Genomic DNA, 21198 nt, shown 5'->3' with positions numbered 1-21198 from the left:
ATAGTCCTGACAGTGAAGCATGAGAGCAAGTGGTGTTGGAGAGATGACATTTACAGATATCAGCATGGATGTCTGGGAATAAACCAAACTACTGGATGATAAAATGAGGAATATTCCAGGACAGTAACCATACGAAGAACACTGCCAAAGTAACACAAGAATTGTTAATGAAGAACAAAGTGACACATGTTGCCTGACTCAAATGACCGACCTTTGGTCAAAGTTATACATGATATATGTTTGAATGTGTATTTGTATACATATCTAAGGTATTGTATCGACACACATTTGTTTTTGTGGAACAGACTGTGAATTAGAATCAGAATTACATGAGAGTTTTAATGATGCTACAGACTGATTGTCAACTATCTCATGACGTTCTCTGGGGGCAAGGGGTGGCGTTACCTACAGGTGTACACCGATCTACCACAGCATGAACTTCCCCAACCGCGATGCTGTCGTACTTTGCAGAGATGGACGTCCATTTGGTTTTCCCGTTCCTGTAGGTGCGTCTGAAGCGTGCAGTGAAAGGGATGTCTGTCTTATACTTATGACCCACCATTCGCACTGTGCAGGAGTGGTTTGGAGGGACAGGGTGGCTCACTGTAAGAGAGTGGGAGATTTCTTTTGTCACAGAATTTCCACCTGAGGCCTGAAACATGATCTCCGTGCTGATCTCAACACCTCCGGACACGATACTGGGGATCCCTACTTTGAATTCTGTCTTGACACCAAGTGTGATGGAAGAGCTGAGGTCCCACCTTTTCTGCTCCTGGATTGTGTTTCTGAGATCAGCTGACTTTGTTGCTTGATTACAATCATAATTGATGACAACAGATGTGTGCATCGTCTCAGGAGGGTACGAGACAATTTTAGCATCATCAGTGTGGTACCTGATGTCGGTCATGAAGTTGCTCTCAACATCTTTGTTGATGGTCAGGACCTTGTAGCTCCTGTACCAGTACTCACTACCTCCCCAGGGGAGGAAGAAGCATTGTTGCTTAGGATCCACCTTCCCAAGACCGTACTTGTTTTTCCCGACATAGATTTCTGAATCAGCACATGTTCTGACTGAGTTTTGGGGCACTGAACCATAATAACCGTCCTTCCACTCCAGGATCTCAAAGTTGTCTTCATTCACAAGGATCTCAAAATCACTGGCACTAACCTCGGAGCCGTCATTGGGGACTTGGCATTTAGTATCAGCGGATGCATAATCGGGATATTGAGACGCGAATTCTACATCATCGCCGGGGATGAAGAAGCCACTATGGCATCCAAATCTGCAGACATACTCATCACGTTTAGTGTATTCATTGTAAATGGAAACAGCTCCATCTGGGAGATAACTGTTCCATGTTTTCCATTTCAGTTTTCCATGATCAACAGGGTTCAGGGTATCCCGGGATATCCTGGAAGCCCTGAAACTCGCCAGAAATTGTTGTGATGCTAACACTGATATTTTTGCAGGGATTTCAGGGACTTCGTCCTCAAGATCTGGACTCAGTGAGGAGACTGTGCAAAAGAAAAGGAAAGCAAAACGTTTTAGTAGTGTGAGCAAGTAAGTTTTTCATTAAATTAACTAAAAGTGAAAGTAGAAAACATTCAACTAATGAGAAACGAAACCTCTTGCAGCTGAGCAGGTGGGATGCAATGTGGTTCTCAGAACATGTTTTCTGAATAGATTCTTAAAGACCTTCTTTAAATTCCACAACAGTCTCAGATTTATAGAATTGTCCAGGAGTGTTGAGATTGCATGAAGGTCTTAACTTGAATTTACTTCAGCTAACACAGAAAGAGTTGAAATCACTACCAAAATAATGTTTGCACCTGGAATAGTTGATCTAAATCTGTGAATTAGAATTTTAATCTTTCAAGTCTGCATTTAATAAGGTGGTAGAAATTACTTTTTAGACTGTATTTTCACATTTTTGTAAGGATTTTTGTAGAAATTAGGTTCTTTCCTTACTCATCTTAGGTAAAGCCCAAACGAGCACTCTTACTGTAAATCAAAAATACCAGTTCTTTGTTTTTCTTTTACCATTTCCATCCTGTGAGCTCAGATTTTTCGACAGACCGACTGAAGACAGAATCAGCAGCAACAGCAATGTCAGCTATGTGAACACAGAATGGAAACACTGTTAGTTATCAAGAGTTTGTTTATATATACTATATTTAATGCAGCTTTTAACTAACCAACCAACCAACCAACCAACCAACCAACCAACCAACCAGATCTGTTAGATTCTCAACTAGTTGCATAGGAAGCAGCAATTCAACCAAATTAGTGATAACAGAGATTCATGTCTGATCATTTTCTTTGTTTGCTCAGAAGTCATAGCTTATCTGTGGAGATCAGTAGCATTGAAATGGGACATATTTGTCTTTTTCATGTTCATGTTTTGATAAAGTTTCTTTTATACTCACCATCGTAGCTGCAAGTCAGTTGGTCCTATCAAATTATGTCTCGTGGCTGAAAACAAGCATCAACTTTAATTTAATCTGGACTCTGATCAGTCAACAGTGAGGTCAAAGAATAGATCAATATGGTGTGTTTGAATGCGTCCTCATGTGTTTCTTCATGTTTCAATCACTTTTAACCTCAAGTGTTACCCCTTTTAAATAGACTTTTCTATCAGAATCTGTACTTTAAACAGAATATTATGGATTAGAATTTAACACAATGCTGTGATCTTGACTTTATGTTAAATTCACAGCATTAATTCCTGTTTTGACTCCAAAATCATCAAATTTTACACTATATTTAATCATATCTAAGAAAATCAAGTGCAATATTGCTAGAATTTGGCTGTTGTTTTCAAACAGTTATTTTTTACAGTGCATATTTTGAAAATCGAGATAACTGGTGCACATGAAGGATGCTTCAGTGAACAGATTTAGAAGGAAACTGAATCTTAACAGAATAAAAAACTAAACGTAAAACCTTGAAAAGAGGCGTCTTCCTGCAGGATTCAAGAACTTGTGTAACTGATGCACAAGCTTTACTTTATTTCAAATGTTGACGTCTCTCAGATTTTAATCGCAACCTAACCAGTAGACAACACATCCAGAAACTATTATAAAATGTATTTTTTTGTAAATGTAGATTTAGCAGCTTTCATAACAGTGTAACTGAGTCATTTTACAAATAAAGATTTTTCCCCAAAGACAACTAAAGTACATGTAGGTACAACAGAAAAGCAGCAGGAGGCAGCAACAGACTGTCAAAGAAAAATAATGTTGAAGCTTCTGGATTCTCTTCACTGATGTGCAAAAGTATTTTTATCTTCAGCTATTCTGAGGATTTATGTGTGTACATGCTGTGTGTTTGTAATATTCATGTATGTTTACAGGTTTCAGCTGCAATATTGTAGTTACAGTGAATTTTAGACTTATCACAGCATTTAGTGTCACTTTGCAGCTGACTGAGAAGCTGATAACGACACGACTGAGCTTTCTGAGGCTAAACAACTTTCTGATTGACGTTTCTAAGAGGAGCAAAGTTTCCTGTACCTATATGCTGTAGTACCCACTGTGGCTGCTTTCCTTTCTCTACAAAAATTTAAGTCAAGCAACTTAAATGGTCACTAAAACAGAGGAGACAAGGTTTTCAAAGGTGGACATTATATTTTATTTTGATCCGTAAAGCAGAACTTATTTTGACAGACACATTTCCAAGGCGTTGTCTTTGCACATTTTTTTGTGGAACAGACCTGGTCAAGTGTGTTGCCTGACTTGAATCAAACAGAACATTTTTGTTTGAATGTGTATTTGTATACATATCTAAGGTATTGTATCGACACACATTTGTTTTTGTGGAACAGACTGTGAATTAGGATCAGAATTACATGAGAGTTTTAATGATGCTACAGACTGATTGTCAACTATCTCATGACGTTCTCTGGGGGCAAGGGGTGGCGTTACCTACAGGTGTACACCGATCTACCACGACATGAACTTCCCCAACCGCGATGCTGTCGTACTTTGCAGAGATGGACGTCCATTTGGTTTTCCCGTTCCTGTAGGTGCGTCTGAAGCGTGCAGTGAAAGGGATGTCTGTCTTATACTTATGACCCACCATTCGCACTGTGCAGGAGTGGTTTGGAGGGACATCGATGTTCACAGAAACAGAGTGGGAGATTTCTTCCGTCATGGAATGTCCACCTGATGCCTGGAATGTTGTCTCTGTGCTGACCTCAACTCTTCCCTCCACGATTCTGGGGATCCCTACTTTGAATTCTGTCTTGACACCGAGTGTGATGGAAGAGCTGAGGTCCCACCTTTTCTGCTCCTGGGTCGTCTTTGTGAGAGTCGCTGACTTTGACACTTGATTACACTCATAGTTGGTGACAACAGATGTGCGCATCGTCTCAGGAGGGTACGAGACAATTTTAGCATCATCAATGTGGTACCTGATGTCGGTCATGAAGTTGCTCTCAACGTCTTTGTTGATGGCCAGAACCTGGTAGCTCCTGTACCAGTACTCACTACCTCCCCAGGGGAGGAAGAAGCACTTTTGCTTAGGATCCACCTTCCCAAGACCGTACTTGTTTTTCCCAACATAGATTTCTTCATCCTCACATATTCTGACTGAGTTTTGGGGCACTGAACCATAATAACCGTCCTTCCACTCCAAGATCTCAAAGTCATCTTCATTCACAAGGTACTCAGCATAATTGGTCCCCCACTTCCCATCGTTGGTACAGCCGACGGCAAGTCCAGAATGTTCGCTGGGGATATAGGTGCCGCTACGGCATTCGAATTTGCAGAGAACCTCAGTGCGCTCAGTGTAATCATTGAAAATGGAAAAAGCTCCATCGGGGAGATCATTGAACCACCACCGTCCTTTCCATTTCAGTTTTCCATGATCAACATTCCCCTCTGCATCACGGATATGCCGAGAAGCCCTGGAACTCTCCAGAAATCGTCGTGATGTGAACACTGATATGTTTGCAGGGATTTCAGGGACTTTGTGCTCAAGATCTGGACTCGGTGAGGAGACTGTGCACAAGAAAAGGAAAACAAAATGTTTTAATGTAAGCAAGTTAATTTTTCATTCAATTAATTAAAAGTGAAAATGGAAAACATTAAACTAATGAGCAGGTGGTCTACAGTGAGGATATCAGAACATATTTTCTGGAAATGTTCTGTAAGATTTTCTTTAAGTTCCACAACAGTCTCTGGTAAATACCAGGATTACAAATTTAAATTTATAGTGAATTTTTATTTGACCGATAGAGAAACTTTAACAGAAAAATTCTGACAACTTTTAATGAAATCACGTTCAAACAAACTACATCAAGTTCTTGGAATTAGCCTTGAAGTCTTAACCATCTAAAGTTGTCCAGGAGTGTTGAGATAGAAGATGTTTAATTATTCAGCTGCAAGAAGTTCTCAACTTGAATTTACTTCAACTAACTACAGAAAGAGTTGAATTCACTATCAAAACAATGTTTGCACCTGGAAATCTAAATCTGTCAATTACAGTTTTGATCTTTCAACTCTGCATTTAACAAGGTGGTAGGAATTACGTTTTAGAGCGTATCTTCACACTTATGTAAGGATTTTTGCAGACAGCAGGTTCATTTCTGAATAATCTTAGGTGAAGCCCAAATGAACACTCTTACTGTGAATTAATAGCAGATCTTTGTTTTTCTTTTACCATTTCCATCCTGCGAGTTCTGACTTTTCTGCAGACCGACTGAAGACAGAATCAGCAGCAACAGCAATGTCAGCTGTGTGAACACAGAATGGAAACACTGTTAGATATCAAGAGTTTCTTTATATATACTATATTTAATGCAGCCAGCCAACCAACCAGATCTGTTAGATTCTGAACTAGTTGCATAGGAAGCAGCCATTCGACCAAACATGTTCATGTTTTTAAAGTTCCTTTTATACTCACCATCGTAGCTGCAAATCAGTTCGCCCTTATCAAACTTTGGCTCATGTGCTGAAAACAAGCATCAACTTTAATTTAATCTGAACTCTGATCAGTCAACAGTGAGGTTAAAGAATAGATCAATATGGTGTGTTTGTTACGGGGGGACGTCGGAGAACCCAAGCGCAGACTCTCAGAAACTGGCAGGCAAGTGAATAACTGAAAGAGATTTATTTAACCATATAACTAAACCGATACATAAATACAGAACTGAACTGGGGGGAAAGAACCAAACAAAAACTACTGAACTCTACAAGCAAACTCTATGAACACAAAAACAGAAGTCTACAAAACTGAACTGAATTAACAAAACTAAGCTAAAGAGGGCTACTCACAAAATGGGGGAAGTGAACAGAAGAGGTAGGGAAGCAGGCTCAGGAAATCTGGGGTGAACGGAGACGAGACTGGAGCTACTGGCTGGAGACAAAAACAAGGCTAGCGAGAATCCAAAACAAGAACTGAGTCCAAGTGAGGGAAAGCCAGTGGAGGGGAAAACAGAGTCCAAAAAACAGATTCCATGAAGGCATGCAGGTCAATGATCCAGCGGGGAGCGAATGAATGCACAGGGCTTAAATAGCAGGAGGTGAAGTAGAGAACAGGTGAAATGAGTGAAGTAATTGCTGCAGCTGATGTGTATTACTGCAATCAGCCAGGTGCAGGCAGGTGAGTGAAACAAAGGAGACAGACAGATAGAGGGAGCCAAAGAGACAGGTCAAAGCAGAAACAAATCAGGACTCAAGTAGGGCCTTATAAAATCCCTTTTATTTTTTCCCAAATTTTGTTTTTTCCATTTTAATTTTTGGGAATTCCATTTTTTTCCGTTTTAATTTTTGATAATTCTGTTTTACTCTTATTCTACGACCAAAAACAGTGTGTTTTTAATGTAAATGACTAAAATGTACACAAATTAAATAGAAATTAACTTACATTTATTGAGGTGACAGACAACACATTTCCTCAATGTGGCAAAATTAAAGTGCATCAAAAACAAGCAGCAAGTAAAAAAACATTAGTTGACTTGTTATAAAACAACAACCAAACATTTGAAACTTCTTTTAAAGTAACTCAAACAAGCTATTTAAGCTGTAGGACTTGTTAGTCCTTGTAAGCTACTCTTCAGGTTTCCACCTATCAGAGACATCACCATTGAAATACATGATTGCCAGCCTCTTTGTGTTGAGTTCAGTGAGTGTCTCTCTCTCATGTGTGAGAAGAGTTTTGTATTTGCTGAAGCTCCGCTCACAATCAACTGAGCTGACTGGGAAGTAGATGAAGGGCACAGCCATCTCTGCAACTCCTGGGAATCTTGCACTCAGGCCTCTCCAGTAGTTTGCAAGCTCCATATCAGCTGGCAGGGGGTCCCTGGAAACACATTCCACTGCTCACTGAGCTCTGCTGATGGGTTAGCCATGGGCTTCAATGTTGAGTAAGCTTCGATCTGCTTTTCCATTGCTGGAGCCTGTCTGGGATCAAGACTCTGGTCAGCCTGTACACATCTCTGGCTGGATGTGTGTCCCAGTGCTTCGAGAACTTTGTGAAAGCCAAATGAAAGGCATCATGGAGATTGTCCAGCATGTCGTTCTTCTCTCTAACCCTCATTTTCTTCAGTAGCTCATCTGTCTTGAGCCCATAACCACATGTTTTTGCGGTTCCATTCACCAGGTAGGAGCCAAGATCCTCCATGACGTTGTATGCAGACACTGCTGTGGGTCTGTGGGTTCCTTCCAGGATGGTCAGGGATGTCATCAGTTTGGAGCAGGCTTCTGAGATGAAGGTTAGCTTGAGAGTCATGGTCTGCACCTTCTCCTCTGTTTCCAACTGGCTGAGGATGTTCCTGACTGCCATGCCTGTTGACTCCTCTGCCAACAAAAACTGTCTGTACAGGTGAACATGCTCTGCATGATACTTGACAGCCTCAAACCATCTATTCCATCTGGTACACACTGCTTCAGGAGGAACCTTGGCCTGCACACACTCCTTGTTGATGAGGAAGGCCACCCATCTTCGCTTTCTAGCAGGCTTCTTGAAGAAGACAGATCTCATCCATGTCACAAGTGAGGTAGCATCGGAGAAATATCTGTAATGCTGCCAGGTCTCACCCACCAGATTGATGATATGGCAGAGGCAGGTAACATGGACACTGTCTGGCATCACTTCTTTTAGGACCTCCCTGTATGCTTTCACACAGTAGGCAGCATTATCTGTGACCACTGCCCAAGCATCATTCAGATCCAGACTGTTGCTATGGAGGGAGGCTAGTATGGCTTGGGAAACTGTTGAGTAGTCGCATCTATCCATGAAGACAACATCCACAAGAAAGTATTGGTTTTCAACTCCTGTAATAAAAGAAGAAAGAAACATTAGCTGGCACATGTAGTTCTAAATGTCTGTTTCATTTATTAATGTAGATTAAAATTAATAATGATAATACTAAAAACATATTGTGTGGCTATAATGACATGATTTTGATTTGATCATTTTATTTTGAACATGTAAATTTAAAAAATGTAATAATATACATTAACTTACCAATGATGATGTTTAGGACGCTGCAGTCTCTTGCATCAGTGATCTCATCCACAACAATGCAGTACTTTTTCCCACGGATCTTTTTTATCACAGAGGAGATATGTTGCTCAAACACTCTGGGCAGGTGAATTTGGTGAAGGCTGCTAACATTTTCAGGTAGGACTCCTCTCTGTTTGCAGTGCTTCAGTAGAAACGGATGCAGTTTTGTCATCTTTTCCAAGGGGATGTCAGCCTCAGCACACACAGCCACAAAATCTTCAATAAACTCTTTTCTTGAGTCCGATGACTTGAATGTAGAAGCAGCAATGCACGTCTGTAGGGACGTGGTCTTGCTAGCATTATTATTGAACTTTTCCTTGTTTCTCACATGGCTTTTGGACACTGTGGTCACTGCACGTATTTTTACGTTTCCAGTCAATGGAGTGTTGACAGAATCTGCAAAACAACTGTTCACCTAACACATAAAAGTCGTTCAGGAACTGCTCAGCTCTGTACTGGGGGGTTAGCGTTGAGTTTCGCAGTTTTTTCGCCCACGAAGACAGAGCCACCGGAAGCCGCTTCGCCATGCTTACAATGTTATGAAGGAGGAGGGGCTCAGTCTTTGGAAGGGGCCTAGATTTACTTCCCTCCCTGCAGTTTTCCCCAGACGTACATTCCTCTTCCACATAAAATCAGCATTGCAGTCAAATTATGTCAAATTTTGCAATATTCCGCGTTTAAACATAGATTCCGTTTTTAACGGCGAATTCCGCGATTCCGTCTGCGATTCCGTGATCGTGGAAGTCATAGGGCCCTACTCAAGGGAGAAAGGAGGAAAAAAGAGGAAGAAGGGGAAAGAAAGGCAGGAGCTGGAGCAGGATCATAACAGTGTTTGAATGCGTCCTCATGTGTCTCTTCATGTTTCAATCACTTTTTACCCCAAGTGTTACCCCTTTTAAATAGACTTTTCTATCAGAAGCTGTACTTTAAACAGAATATTATGAATTAGAATTTAACACAATGCTGTGATCTTGACTTTATGTTAAATTCACAGCATTAATTCCTGTTTTGACTCCAAAAACATCAAATTTCACAGTATATTTCATCATATCTAAGAAAAACAAATACAATAATACTAGAATTTGGCTCTTTGCTTTGAAACAGTTTTTACAGTGCATAATTTTGAAAATCAGACAATGAGATTTCCAAGGTATTGCCCTTTTTTGTGTGGAACCAACCGACCGACTGACCAACCAACCAACCAACCAGCTGTTTGTTTGCATGTAATATTCATGCATGTTTGCAGGTTTCAATTACAATATTCTAGTTATGGTGAATTTTAGACTTATTACAGCATTTAGTGTCACTTTGCAGCTGATTGAGAAGCTAATCACGACACTACTGAGCTTTCTGAGGCTCAAAACTTTCTGATAAAAACAAACATATTGTGTTTGAGGTTGTTCCATCCGCTTAGAGCAGAAAAACTCAAATCTAACTCATCAGTCTTCATCCTGGACTGATTCAAAGACTCAGTGACGGTTCAGACGAGTCGACAGGATGAAAATCAGAATGAAATAATGCAGAATCCAGTGTGGCCGGACTCAGCCGACGTTCCACTGAAATGGTCTCATGCAGCAACTTTCCTGCAACTCTCACCGCCACTTAACCAGACATCAATAAATCATAGCCTCCCATCTTCCTCTCTATCTATAACTCTGTGCGTCTCTTTGTCTCCAACACACACATTAACACACACAGCTGCAGGCTTTTACTGAACATTTAAACCTCTTAAGTCACACATTATACAGCAAACACATGAAAGACGTGGGATATTTGTTCCCTAAAGCAGCAGTTTTTAAGAAACAGATGGAAACAGTGCGTTTGTCTGGGACTCTTTCCAGCGGCGGATTCATCGTTGTTCGGTGCTCTGGTGAGTATTTGGGGCAGCAGGGTGATATTTGTGGACTGCAGTTGAAGCAAACTGCAAGAACAAGTCAGTGTGGCATAAAAAATAAGCTACTTCAGAGTTTAATATATACACACAATGCTTTGGATTTGTGGACCATAATAACAGTTATCCTGAATGCAAGAATGGCAAATTTTCTCAGTTTCAAAGTCACCTAGTGCACGAAAAGTAGGAAGACAGTCAAAAAATTGTGGTAAAAACATTGACAGGAAGTTCATTCCACAGTATCAAGACGCTGTGGAAATATCTACAATAGTTACTGCCAAAGAAACAGTTGTCTTTAAGGATTTTATCATGTTTTATCATATGTATATGAGGCAGAAGACAAAAGAAAATGCATGGAATCACATTCTTGTATAGTATCCTGTTGGTTTTAAGTGTGTTGAACTGGCAGGAAAAAGGGACTCATGGAATAAAAGCGCCCTCTGCTCTGTCTGACCGGATTTTTTAGCAGGTTTTTCTCAGAGATTAGTAAAAATCTGCAAGCAGGAGGCCACATGGCTGACATTTGCACAAACAACAAAGAAGAAAGATACTAGAGAAGGAGGCCACCAAGACACCTATGACTCATCTGAAGGAGTTACTATAAAGATACTAGAGAAGGAGGCCACCAAGACTCCTATGACTCATCTGAAGGAGTTACTATAAAGATACTAGAGAAGGAGGCCACCAAGACTCCTATGACTCATCTGAAGGAGTTACTATAAAGATACTAGAGAAGGAGGCCACCAAGACTCCTATGACTCATCTGAAGGAGTTACTATAAAGATACTAGAGAAGGAGGCCACCAAGACTCCTATGACTCATCGTAAGGAGTTACTATAAAGATACTAGAGAAGGAGGCCACCAAGACTCCTATGACTCATCGGAAGGAGTTACTAGAAAGATACTAGAGAAGGAGGCCACCAAGACTCCTATGACTCATCTGAAGGAGTTACTATAAAGATACTAGAGAAGGAGGCCACCAAGACTCCTATGACTCATCGTAAGGAGTTACTATAAAGATACTAGAGAAGGAGGCCACCAAGACTCCTATGACTCATCTGAAGGAGTTACTAGAAAGATACTAGAGAAGGAGGCCACCAAGACTCCAACACAGCAACAGGTTCAGCAGAAGGTTGGGTTGAACCAGTAAAATGCATTTTAATGAACAGGTGATTGTCAGAGGTAGACAGTCCAGAGAAACTGGAGCGTTGCTGCAGCTCAGTTTGCAGACTGGGTCAGCAGGACGTCCAGCAGAAGGTCGTCAGCTTTTCAGCCGTCCTGCACTTTGCTGCGTCCTTGGAGGCTGGTTTCGGCTGAGTGAGCGGTTTATTGATGCCTGAGCTGAGGGTGACGGCGATCAGCCAGCAGCTCGTTACAGGCGAACGACTTATCAGGATGTTTTAATGAGAAGTCAGTTCTGACCTGAAACAGCCTGGAACTACATCGTGCTGCACATATTTAGATTCCTTTACAATTTCTTCAACAAATCATTTTAAATATTGTTAAAATTAAAGATATTTTAAAAAAGATTTAAAATTGTTTGATTTACAGTATAGACAATTCAACAAAAACACTTTATTTATGTACTTTTGTATTGTGTAAACAGTAAAAGTATGCTTTCTGAATTTAAAGCAAATAAAGTAAATTTCTTTAATATATATGAATGAATTAACATTTTCAAATTCCAAATTCATTTCATGCTTCTATTACTTTTTAAATATTATTATTATATAAACTTTTGTAATTTAACATTAAACATTTATTATGGTTTAATTTATAGTACAGATCATTTTAATGCAAAATTATTATTGATGTATTTTCATATTGTGGAAACTATATATATATATATATATATATATATATATATATATATATATATATATATATATATATATATATATATATATATATATATATATATATAAAATTCTAAAAAATTACATTTTCTCTGTTCAAAAAACTGGGATAAGATCTTGAATGTTATTTTTCATAAAATTCTTTTCATGTAAATTTACAGCCTGTTTATGAAATTTTATTGATATATTTCGTTTTTCAAAGATATAGATTATCTCTTTTTTATCTATTAAGTTACAAATAAAAAATAAAAAAGCATATATGTACACAATAAAAAATTATATATATAAAATAATCAATTAAATGTATATATATATGTAGAGAGAGAGAGAGCTTGTTGGAATATATATATATATATATATATATATATATATATATATATATATATATATATATATATAGATATAGATATAGATATAGATATAGATATAGATATTGTTTATTTGCTTTTTAAAATTGTTTTTGGTTGATCTTATTGTGTCATTTTTGTTTATTGTGTGTATTTATTTATTTGTGTTGTGTTTACTTATGTTTTCTTTTCTAATTTTTATTATCTTTTAATATTTTGTCATCTCCGATAATTTAATTCATTTCAAACATTTTCATAGGTTTTTATGTTTTTTTCAGATTTTGTCACCTTTTAATGTTTTGTTTCTGATATTTATATGTTATCATTTTCTTTCTCAAATATTTTATTGTCTTCTTTTATATTTTTGTTGTCTTTTTTATGATTTTATAGCTTTTTTGACATTTTTATTTGTTTACTTTTTACAGAGTGTTAGAAGAGTAGTGCAGTAAAAGTGTATGGATATACAGGTAAATGTATTTATTTTCTGTCCACTTCTGCATGCTCATGTCTTTATTTTTCTATTTTTCTGAGGTTTTCCTCGTTGCATCACCTTCTTCATAACATTCCATTTCCTGGATCTGCTGCAGATTCCATCCACGCCCCGCTGAGCTTTGGTTGTCGTATCGGAGCTGAGAAGCTTCTGTGTTTGCCATGAAAAATGCATCGACTTTATCTCCGAGCACATTTCCATTCGGGAGCCTCGTTGCACCTGGAGGACGCACCGGAGGGCCACAAGTGTTTCCAGCTGAACAGTAACGGGTCCGGTAAGAGCCGTTAGTCCCGTTAAAGTGATGCGATCTTTGGTTTTATTCTGCAGACACAGAAGAGGAGGAAACTTCACTGGGGTTGGATAGCGTACAAATAAAACACAAATCATATAAAAACTGAAAGCATAGCAGTGAAGACAATAGATAAAATAGAGTGCCATAAAAAAACAAGAAAAGACAAGTAAATAAATATAAGATCTGGCAGCAAAGGTGACCGGATTTGTGTTTCATTTTTCTGCAGTTTTGGAGGCTTTTCTACAGAATTTTATAAATGTTTTTTCCTTCAGAGGAGTCATGGCTGTCTTGGTGGCCTCCCTCACTCGTCTTGTTTGCTCATTTGTTAAGAATTTAGGGAAGATTCACACATTCTCTTTCCACCTCTTGATGATAGATTTAACTTTAAGCCATATTCAGTGACTGAATGTTGACAATAAAACATCACATTAACTGAAATGAACTTTTTCTTAAAACCGTCTTTCTTCTTATTTCATTAAAATATTTTCATTTTAAAATAGTTATAACTTGTAGTTATTGTTAGCCAGCGTTGTGGGAACATTCTCTGCCAGCTTAGATGAAAGCAGCAGAAAACAAGGTTCTAGTGCTTAAATCTCTCCACCAAAGTCTTATGAATGCCTTTAAGTCCCAGAACGGTTCTGGTTTGTGGGTTCCTCCCTCCATATCTGAGACCGTCTGTAATAAACGTTCTCCTCTGCTGCCTCCGTCCTGCTTCTTCCGTGACCCGTCAGCTTCCTGAGCGTAATGAATGCTGACCTGCTGTCCCCTCAGGGCCCATCTGCCCACTCTGTCTGATTCAGCCGCTCATGTTCATGTCACCGGCTATGCTAATATCCACAACAATATGCTAATCGCCGCTGATGAATATTCATCGGCTCGTTGGGACGCATTGGGGATGACAGCTGGAAGTCACTGCAGGAAGAGGAAAAGCTAAACTTTGTTGTTCTAAACGTCCGGTCAGGATAAGTCAGAGGGAGGTCGCTGGTTTGATTTACAGACATGAAGCTGCTGCACAGACTGAAATCTCTGCTGTTCATTATGAACATTTAGAACATTTTGAATGCTGTATAATGCACTTTATTTTAACATATGGAAAAACCTGCACAATATTGTTATTCTCTACATTTAGAGGAGTCTTTGCAATATATGACAGTTCTTATGTGTGTTTGTTTTTTATTTTTCTGCTAATGTTCCTACGTTTTGTAATGCGGCATGATGCTGCCGCCACCATGCTTCACATCATGATGCTGCCACCACCATGCTTCACATCATGATGCTGCCACCACCATGATGTTTCACATCATGATGCTGCCACCACCATGATGTTTCACATCATGATGCTGCCACTACCATGCTTCACATCATGATGCTGCCACCACCATGCTTCACATCAATGATACTGCCTCCACCGTGCTTTTGTCACTTTGGGGTCTGTTTTTTTGTTTGTCTTTGGTTGGCATTTGTCTTTTGTCATTATTGTCACTTTGTAGTGGGTTGTAGGTATTTTGTGTGTCTTTTTGTTATTTTTAGTGTTTTGTTATCATAGCACATCTTTTTGTCTTCTTCTAGTTTTTTTCCATCTTTTTGTAGTCATTTTTGATCTCTCTGCAGGTATTTTTGCCTCTGTCAACATTTTTTTGAACACAAAGCACCTTTTCGACCATCATTTGACTGATTTCCCATCCATCCTTCCAAACTGTGCATCTGAACTTCCTGTATCTTCATCTGTGTGAATGTGAACACCTGACTGTTCTGATGCAGGTCGTATATTCTGCTCCTCTGACCTTTATTTTCATGCAGCTGACACTTTTCTGGCTGGTTTGTTAAAGTGATCACATGCTGCTGTTTCTTCACCTCATCTCCATATTTAACAGCCCGACCCCAACTCTGACAAACTTTTTAACCTTCGTTTATTCCTGCAGACTTTTAAAATGCTGTCACCCTTCGTACAATAAGCTCCCGAAGACTTGTTTCCCTTCAGTGTTCCGCAGATAATTAAAAATCATCTGAACTTGAGAATAAGTTTCCCTGCGGCGCGTTTGCTGTCGTTGAAGCAGCTGAAGTCATTAAAGCCGAACCAAGAAACGCTGGAGAAACGAGGACAGCATAGGGACACGAGGACAGCATAGGGACACGAGGACAGCATAGGGACATGAGGATGCTGTATGGACATGAGGACGGTGTAGGGACACCAGGATGGTGTAGTGACACAAAGACAACATACATATATGAGGACGCTGTAGGGACACACGGACAGCGTAGGGACGCAAGGACGGAGAGGGGAAACAAGGTTGGTGTTCGGACATGAGGACAGCACAGGGACACAAGGAGAGTGTAGAGACATGAGGATGGTATGGGGATACAAAGATGGCATCTAAACACGAGGACTATGTAGGCACACGAGGACGGCATAGGGACAGACACAAGGATGGCATAGGGATATTAAGATGGTGTAGGGACACAAGGACGACGTAGAGATACAAAGATATTGTGGGGACACAAGGACGGCATAGGGATACGAGGACGGCTTAGGGATATAAAGATGAGGTAGGGATACGAGGACAGCGTAGGCACACGAGGACAGTGTAGGGATACGAGGAGGACGTAGGGATACAAGGAGGACATAGGGATATGAAGAAGGCGTAGCAACTTGAGGACGGCGTAGGGATACGAGGATGACATAGGGACATGAGGATGGTGTAGAGACATGAGGGCGGCATAGGGACACATGGACGGAGTAGGGATATGAAGACGACGTAGGGACATAAGGATGGTGTAGGAATACAAGGACGGTGTAGGGGCAGGAGGACGGTGTAGGGGTACGAGGACAGCGTAGGGACACAAGGATGGCATAGGGATATGAAGACGGTGTAGGGATACGAGGACAGCGTAGGCACACGAGGACGTTGTAGGGATACGAGGAGGACGTAGGGATACAAGGAGGACATAGGGATACGAGGACGGCGTAGCGACTCGAGGACGGCGTAGGGATATAAAGACGAGGTAGGGATACGAGGACAGTGTAGGCACATGAGGACGGTGTAGGGATACGAGGAGGACATAGGGATACAAGGAGGACATAGGGATATGAAGATGGCGTAGCGACTCGAGGACGGCGTAGGGATGCGAGGATGACATAGGGACATGAGGATGGTGTAGGGACACGAGGATGGCATAGAGACATGAGGGCGGCGTAGGGACACATGGACGGAGTAGGGATATGAAGACGACGTAGGGACACAAAGATGGTGTAGGAATACAAGGGCGGCGTAGGGACAGGAGGACGGTGTAGGGACGCGAGAATGTTGTAGGGACACAAAGATGGCATAGGGACATGAAGACGGTGTAGGGATATGAAGACAGCATGGAGACATGAGGATGGTGTAGGGACATGTGGATTACTTTGGGACACGCAGACGGCGTTGGGACACGCGGACGGCGTAGGAGTACGAGGACGGCTTAAGAATATAAAGACGATATAGGCACACGAGGACGACGAAGGGACACGAGGACAGTGTGGGGATACGAGGACGGCGTAGAGACATGAGGGCAGCGTAGGGACACATGAACGAAGTAGGGATATGAAGACGACGTAGGGACACAAGGATGGTGTAGGAATAAAAGGATGGCGTAGGGACACGAGGATGGCGTAGGGATACGAGGACAGCGTAGGGACACATGGACAGTGTAGGGATATAAAAACGACGTAGGGATACGAGGATGGCATAGGGATACGAGGACAGCATAGGGACACGAGGACGGTGTAGGGACACTAGGACAGCGTAGGGATACGAGGATGGTGTAGGGATACGAGGACGGTGTAGGGACACTAGGACAGCGTAGGGATACGAGGACAGCGTAGGGACACGAGGACGTGTAGGGACACTAGGACAGCGTAGGGACACGAGGACGGTGTAGGGATACGAGGACGGCGTAGGGATACGAGGACGGTGTAGGGACACTAGGACAGCGTAGGGATGCGAGGACAGTGTAGGGACACTAGGACAGCGTAGGGATACGAGGACGGTGTAGGGACACTAGGACGGTGTAGGGACACTAGGACAGTGTAGGGACATGAGGACGGTGTAGGGATATGAGGACGTGTAGGGACACTAGGACAGCATAGGGATACGAGGACGGCGTAGGGACACTAGGACAGCGTAGGGATACGAGGACGGTGTAGGGACACTAGGACAGCGTAGGGATACGAGGACGGTGTAGGGACACTAGGACAGCGTAGGGATACGAGGACGGTGTAGGGACACTAGGACAGCGTAGGGATACGAGGACGTTGAGGCGCTGTCAGGCTCCTGTAAAAGCCCCATCACTGCGCTTCACTGAATCCGGTAGAAAAAAGGTTTCTTCTCCTCTAAAAGTGGTCAGAGCATCAAACAGAGATCTTTGTGTTTTATTATTGATATCTCTGTTGGTTTCTTCTTCTTCTTCTGCAGCAGGAAACTAAAGTTCTGGACAAACACAACCAGAAAGCGTCTCTGTGTTTAGTTTAGAGTTTTACATGTCTCTGTGTGAGGAATATTAAATATGTCACACAAGCAGCCGTTGTTGGAACGATTTAAACCATAAAATGTAGAAGCAGCTGATTGTTGTTGAGAATCTGAGGTCATTTGTTGTTTTCCTTTAATGTCTGAATGTGCTGTTTTTGTTGTTAAATGTGTGTCTATTTGAGATCACTGTGTCTCTTATTTTGTGATTTTGTGTCTCGTTAAGGACATTTTGTGTCTTTTTGTTGTTATTTTGTGTCTTTTTGTTGTTATTTTGTGTCTTTTTGTAGTCATTTTTTGTCTCTAGTTATTTTGTATCTTTTTGTGGTCATCGTCATCTCTTTGTAGTTATTTTGTGGCTCTTGGTTGTCATTTTGTAAGTATTTTGTGTCTCTTTGTTGTCATTTTGTGTCTCTTTGTAGTTATTTTGTGTCTCTTGGTTGTCATTTTGTGTGTCATTGTGGTGATAATGTGTCTCTCTGTCATATTATGTTCCTTTAAGGCCATTTTTCCATTTTGTGTTTTACTTGTGTCATTTTTTTGTCTCACTTCTGTCATTTTGTCTATTTTTGGTCTTTTTGTGTTGTTTTTGTGTTAATTACCATTGCATCTCATTTTGAGTAGTAAGTGTTTTAGAAAAAAACAGTGTTTACTTCTTTCAAAGGGAAATTATCAGTAATCAGATGGATAAAAAGTGACCCGTCAGCTGAACGCTAACAGGCCGGTGTGTGTTTTTAAAATCTCCTCTCACACCTTGAACCGCTGGAAGCCGAAGACAAGAGGCTGCTTCCTGTGTTTGGTCTCCGGATCAGAGCCGGCGGTGGGATGACGCAGACGGACAGCGTGCTGACATCACGGCCGGTAACCCGAGGCTAACTGGATGAGCTCCGTTAACAGCTGGAACCAGAGCCACATCTGGAGGAGACGTGCAGACTAAACAGCAGCTGATCTGGCCTGAAGCTCCACACGCTAACTTAGCTTAGCATGAAGCAACAACACAAAAGGAGCTGAAGTTCTGGTGTCACAACCTGAGGAACACCCTGCAGCTGGTTTCTGGACGTCAAATACTTCCACACAAACATGTTCAGTCGTGAAGCTATGCGGTCATTGTGTGTCTTTTGTGGTCATCTTGTGTCTCTTTAAGGTTATTATGTGTCTTTTTGTAGCTATTTGTGTCTTTTTGTGGTAATTTTGTCTCTTTTTATTGTAATTCTGTGTCATTTTGTGTCTCCGTAAGGTTATTTTGAGTCATTTTGTAGTTATTTTGTGTCTCTTTAAGGTCATTTTGTGTTTCTTTGTAGATATTTTGTGTCTTTTTGTGGCTATGTTGTGTCTATAGATATTTTGTGTCTCTTGGTTGTTATTTTGTGTCTGTTAAAAACCTATTTAAATCTATTTAAAAATGAAACAATAAATAACAATAAATAACAATGAGATAATTTTATTGTTTCTGAACTTATTTATACATTTAAAATGGATGTCATGTAAATTTTTTTTCTATTTTTCTAAAAGACATTTTCTCCATTTCCTCTCTTTTTTAAACCTATGTTTCTTCTGGCCCTCTGCTGCCTGTTTGCTGATCAATAATCATTAATCGTTGACGTGTTGTTGTTTGTTGTTCAGCTGGTTGCGGCAGTAAACAGACTTCCTGTGCAGTCGGAGGAAACGTCGTCACTCTGCTGATGTTCTGACAGAAACCAGGGAGAGAAGAAGGATTGTGGTGGTTCGGCGTCACATTAAGGATTCTGCAGGAAGCCGACTGGAACAAATCCTGCAGGACACGAACACGTTTGATTCCCAGAGGATCAGAGCTCAGCTGACAGGATCCAGAACATCGACACCGGTTTGTTTTGACAGAATAAAACTGCTTCGACTCTGAGGGATGTTTAAATTCTACATCAGTTGATCTGAAACTAAACTCTAGTCGACGTAACTTCATGGAACTGTCTGATTTTTCTACATTAAACCAATAAAATCTGACAAAAGTTCCAACAAACCTCCTCAGAATCATCAGATTCTTCATCTGCATTAACTTTAGTTCATTTAATCGAAGTTTTGCCTTCATACTATGAATATTTTCAAAGTTTCAGGCCCTCAAAGGTCCAGATTTATCACTTTGTAATGAATTTTTTCCATCAATTTTGATCCTCAGAACTTCATCAAGTTCAAAATTATGCAACAGTTTAAAATGACTCAGAAATTGCCCAAAACATTGGATAAAGTTTCCCAAAATCACACAGAAATTATGTTAAATTCCTCACGTCTGTCAAAAATGACTCAAAATGAGTCCGACGACAGAAAAAGTGAAGATGTTGTCTGTTTATCTGCTGGACTGATGAAGTTCTGAGGATCAGAAATGATGGAAAAAGTCCTTTAAAAAGTGATAAATCTGGACCTTTGAGGGTCTGAAACTCTGGAAACATTCACAGTATGAAGGTAGAACTTTAAATAAATAAAGTTCCTGTAGATTAGGAATCAGCTGGTCTGAGGTCAGTAACTGATCTGATGGATCTGCTGACCTCGTCCAGGTAAACACAGACTGTAAACGAATCCATCTGAGGGAGAATCGATCTGAGCGACGACCTCCACTTCCTGTTGGTTTAGAGAACAGAGCTGGTCTGGATTTAGCTTTAGTGAAGGTTTAGATCGCAACCTTTATTTCCTCTAATAGTCAAAACAATAGTACAATTTTGTGTCTTGTTTTTCTTGTTTTGGTCATTTTGGGTTTCTTGTTTGCCATTTTTTGTTGTTTTTATTGTCATTTTGCATTGTGTTTTTGTCGTTCTTTAGCTCACTTCTATCATTTTGTAAAATTTTTTGCCATTTTGTGTACTTTTATGTCCCTTTGTGGTCATTTTGTGTCTCTTTTTTGCCTCATTTTATATATTTATTGACTAATTTTCGTGTCTCCTTTTGGTCATTTTCTGCATCTTTGAGACAGTTTTGCCTCTTTGTGTTCCCTTTATGTCTTGTTTTGTGTATTATTTGGTGTGTTTTTAGTTGTTTTTGTCTGTTTTACAGTCGTTTTGTGTTGTGTTTGTGTGCTTTTTTTTAATCTCACTTACTGTTTGTATCTTTCTGTATTATTGATGAATATACCCGACATCCTACAAAATCTGGATTTTGCAGTTTTTGTATTATTACTTGTCATATTTTGATCCACAATCCTGATGTTTTCTGTTTTGTGTGTCATAAACAAGCAAAGATTTTTAGTTATTAGCCAGCAGTTGGTTTTGTTTTGCTTCTAGTTCCATCCAAATCACCTGTAGCGCCACCTTCTGGTCAAAGCAGGTGATGGAAACAAGTTTAAT

At 40.3% G+C, this 21198-nt stretch overlaps 2 protein-coding genes across 5 annotated transcripts; both read right to left on the bottom strand.

Annotated features, from left to right (window-relative positions):
- Window positions 1–235: 235 nt before the first annotated feature.
- Window positions 236–2517, bottom strand: LOC129347220 (natterin-1-like). The gene is made up of 3 exons (XM_023294355.3): window positions 2428–2517; window positions 2042–2114; window positions 236–1515 (listed from the first exon to the last, which is right to left on the bottom strand). Exons 1-3 carry the CDS (start codon window positions 2428–2430, stop codon window positions 371–373), a joined length of 1221 nt encoding a protein of 406 aa, XP_023150123.2. The 5' UTR covers window positions 2431–2517; the 3' UTR covers window positions 236–370.
- A 1090-nt stretch (window positions 2518–3607) lies between these two features.
- Window positions 3608–6548, bottom strand: LOC111584976 (natterin-3-like). Of its 4 annotated transcripts, XM_023294348.3 has the most exons (5): window positions 6277–6548; window positions 6043–6100; window positions 5906–5953; window positions 5663–5735; window positions 3608–5001 (listed from the first exon to the last, which is right to left on the bottom strand). In XM_023294348.3, the coding sequence occupies exons 3-5, from the start codon at window positions 5906–5908 to the stop codon at window positions 3890–3892; spliced, it is 1188 nt and encodes a 395-aa protein (XP_023150116.2). In that variant the 5' UTR covers window positions 5909–5953; window positions 6043–6100; window positions 6277–6548; the 3' UTR covers window positions 3608–3889. The 4 variants fall into 4 exon arrangements, with proteins under 4 accessions (XP_023150116.2, XP_023150115.2, XP_054867096.1 ...); XM_023294347.3 differs by lacking the exon at window positions 6043–6100; XM_055011121.1 differs by having other exon boundaries at window positions 5906–6100; window positions 6277–6547.
- Between the last annotated feature and the right edge of the window lie 14650 nt (window positions 6549–21198).

Source organism: Amphiprion ocellaris, chromosome 6, assembly GCF_022539595.1.
Source record: "Amphiprion ocellaris isolate individual 3 ecotype Okinawa chromosome 6, ASM2253959v1, whole genome shotgun sequence".
Classification (NCBI taxonomy): domain Eukaryota; kingdom Metazoa; phylum Chordata; class Actinopteri; family Pomacentridae; genus Amphiprion; species Amphiprion ocellaris.
Note: the sequence above shows the minus strand (reverse complement) of the source record. Positions and strands in the feature narration are given on the sequence as shown.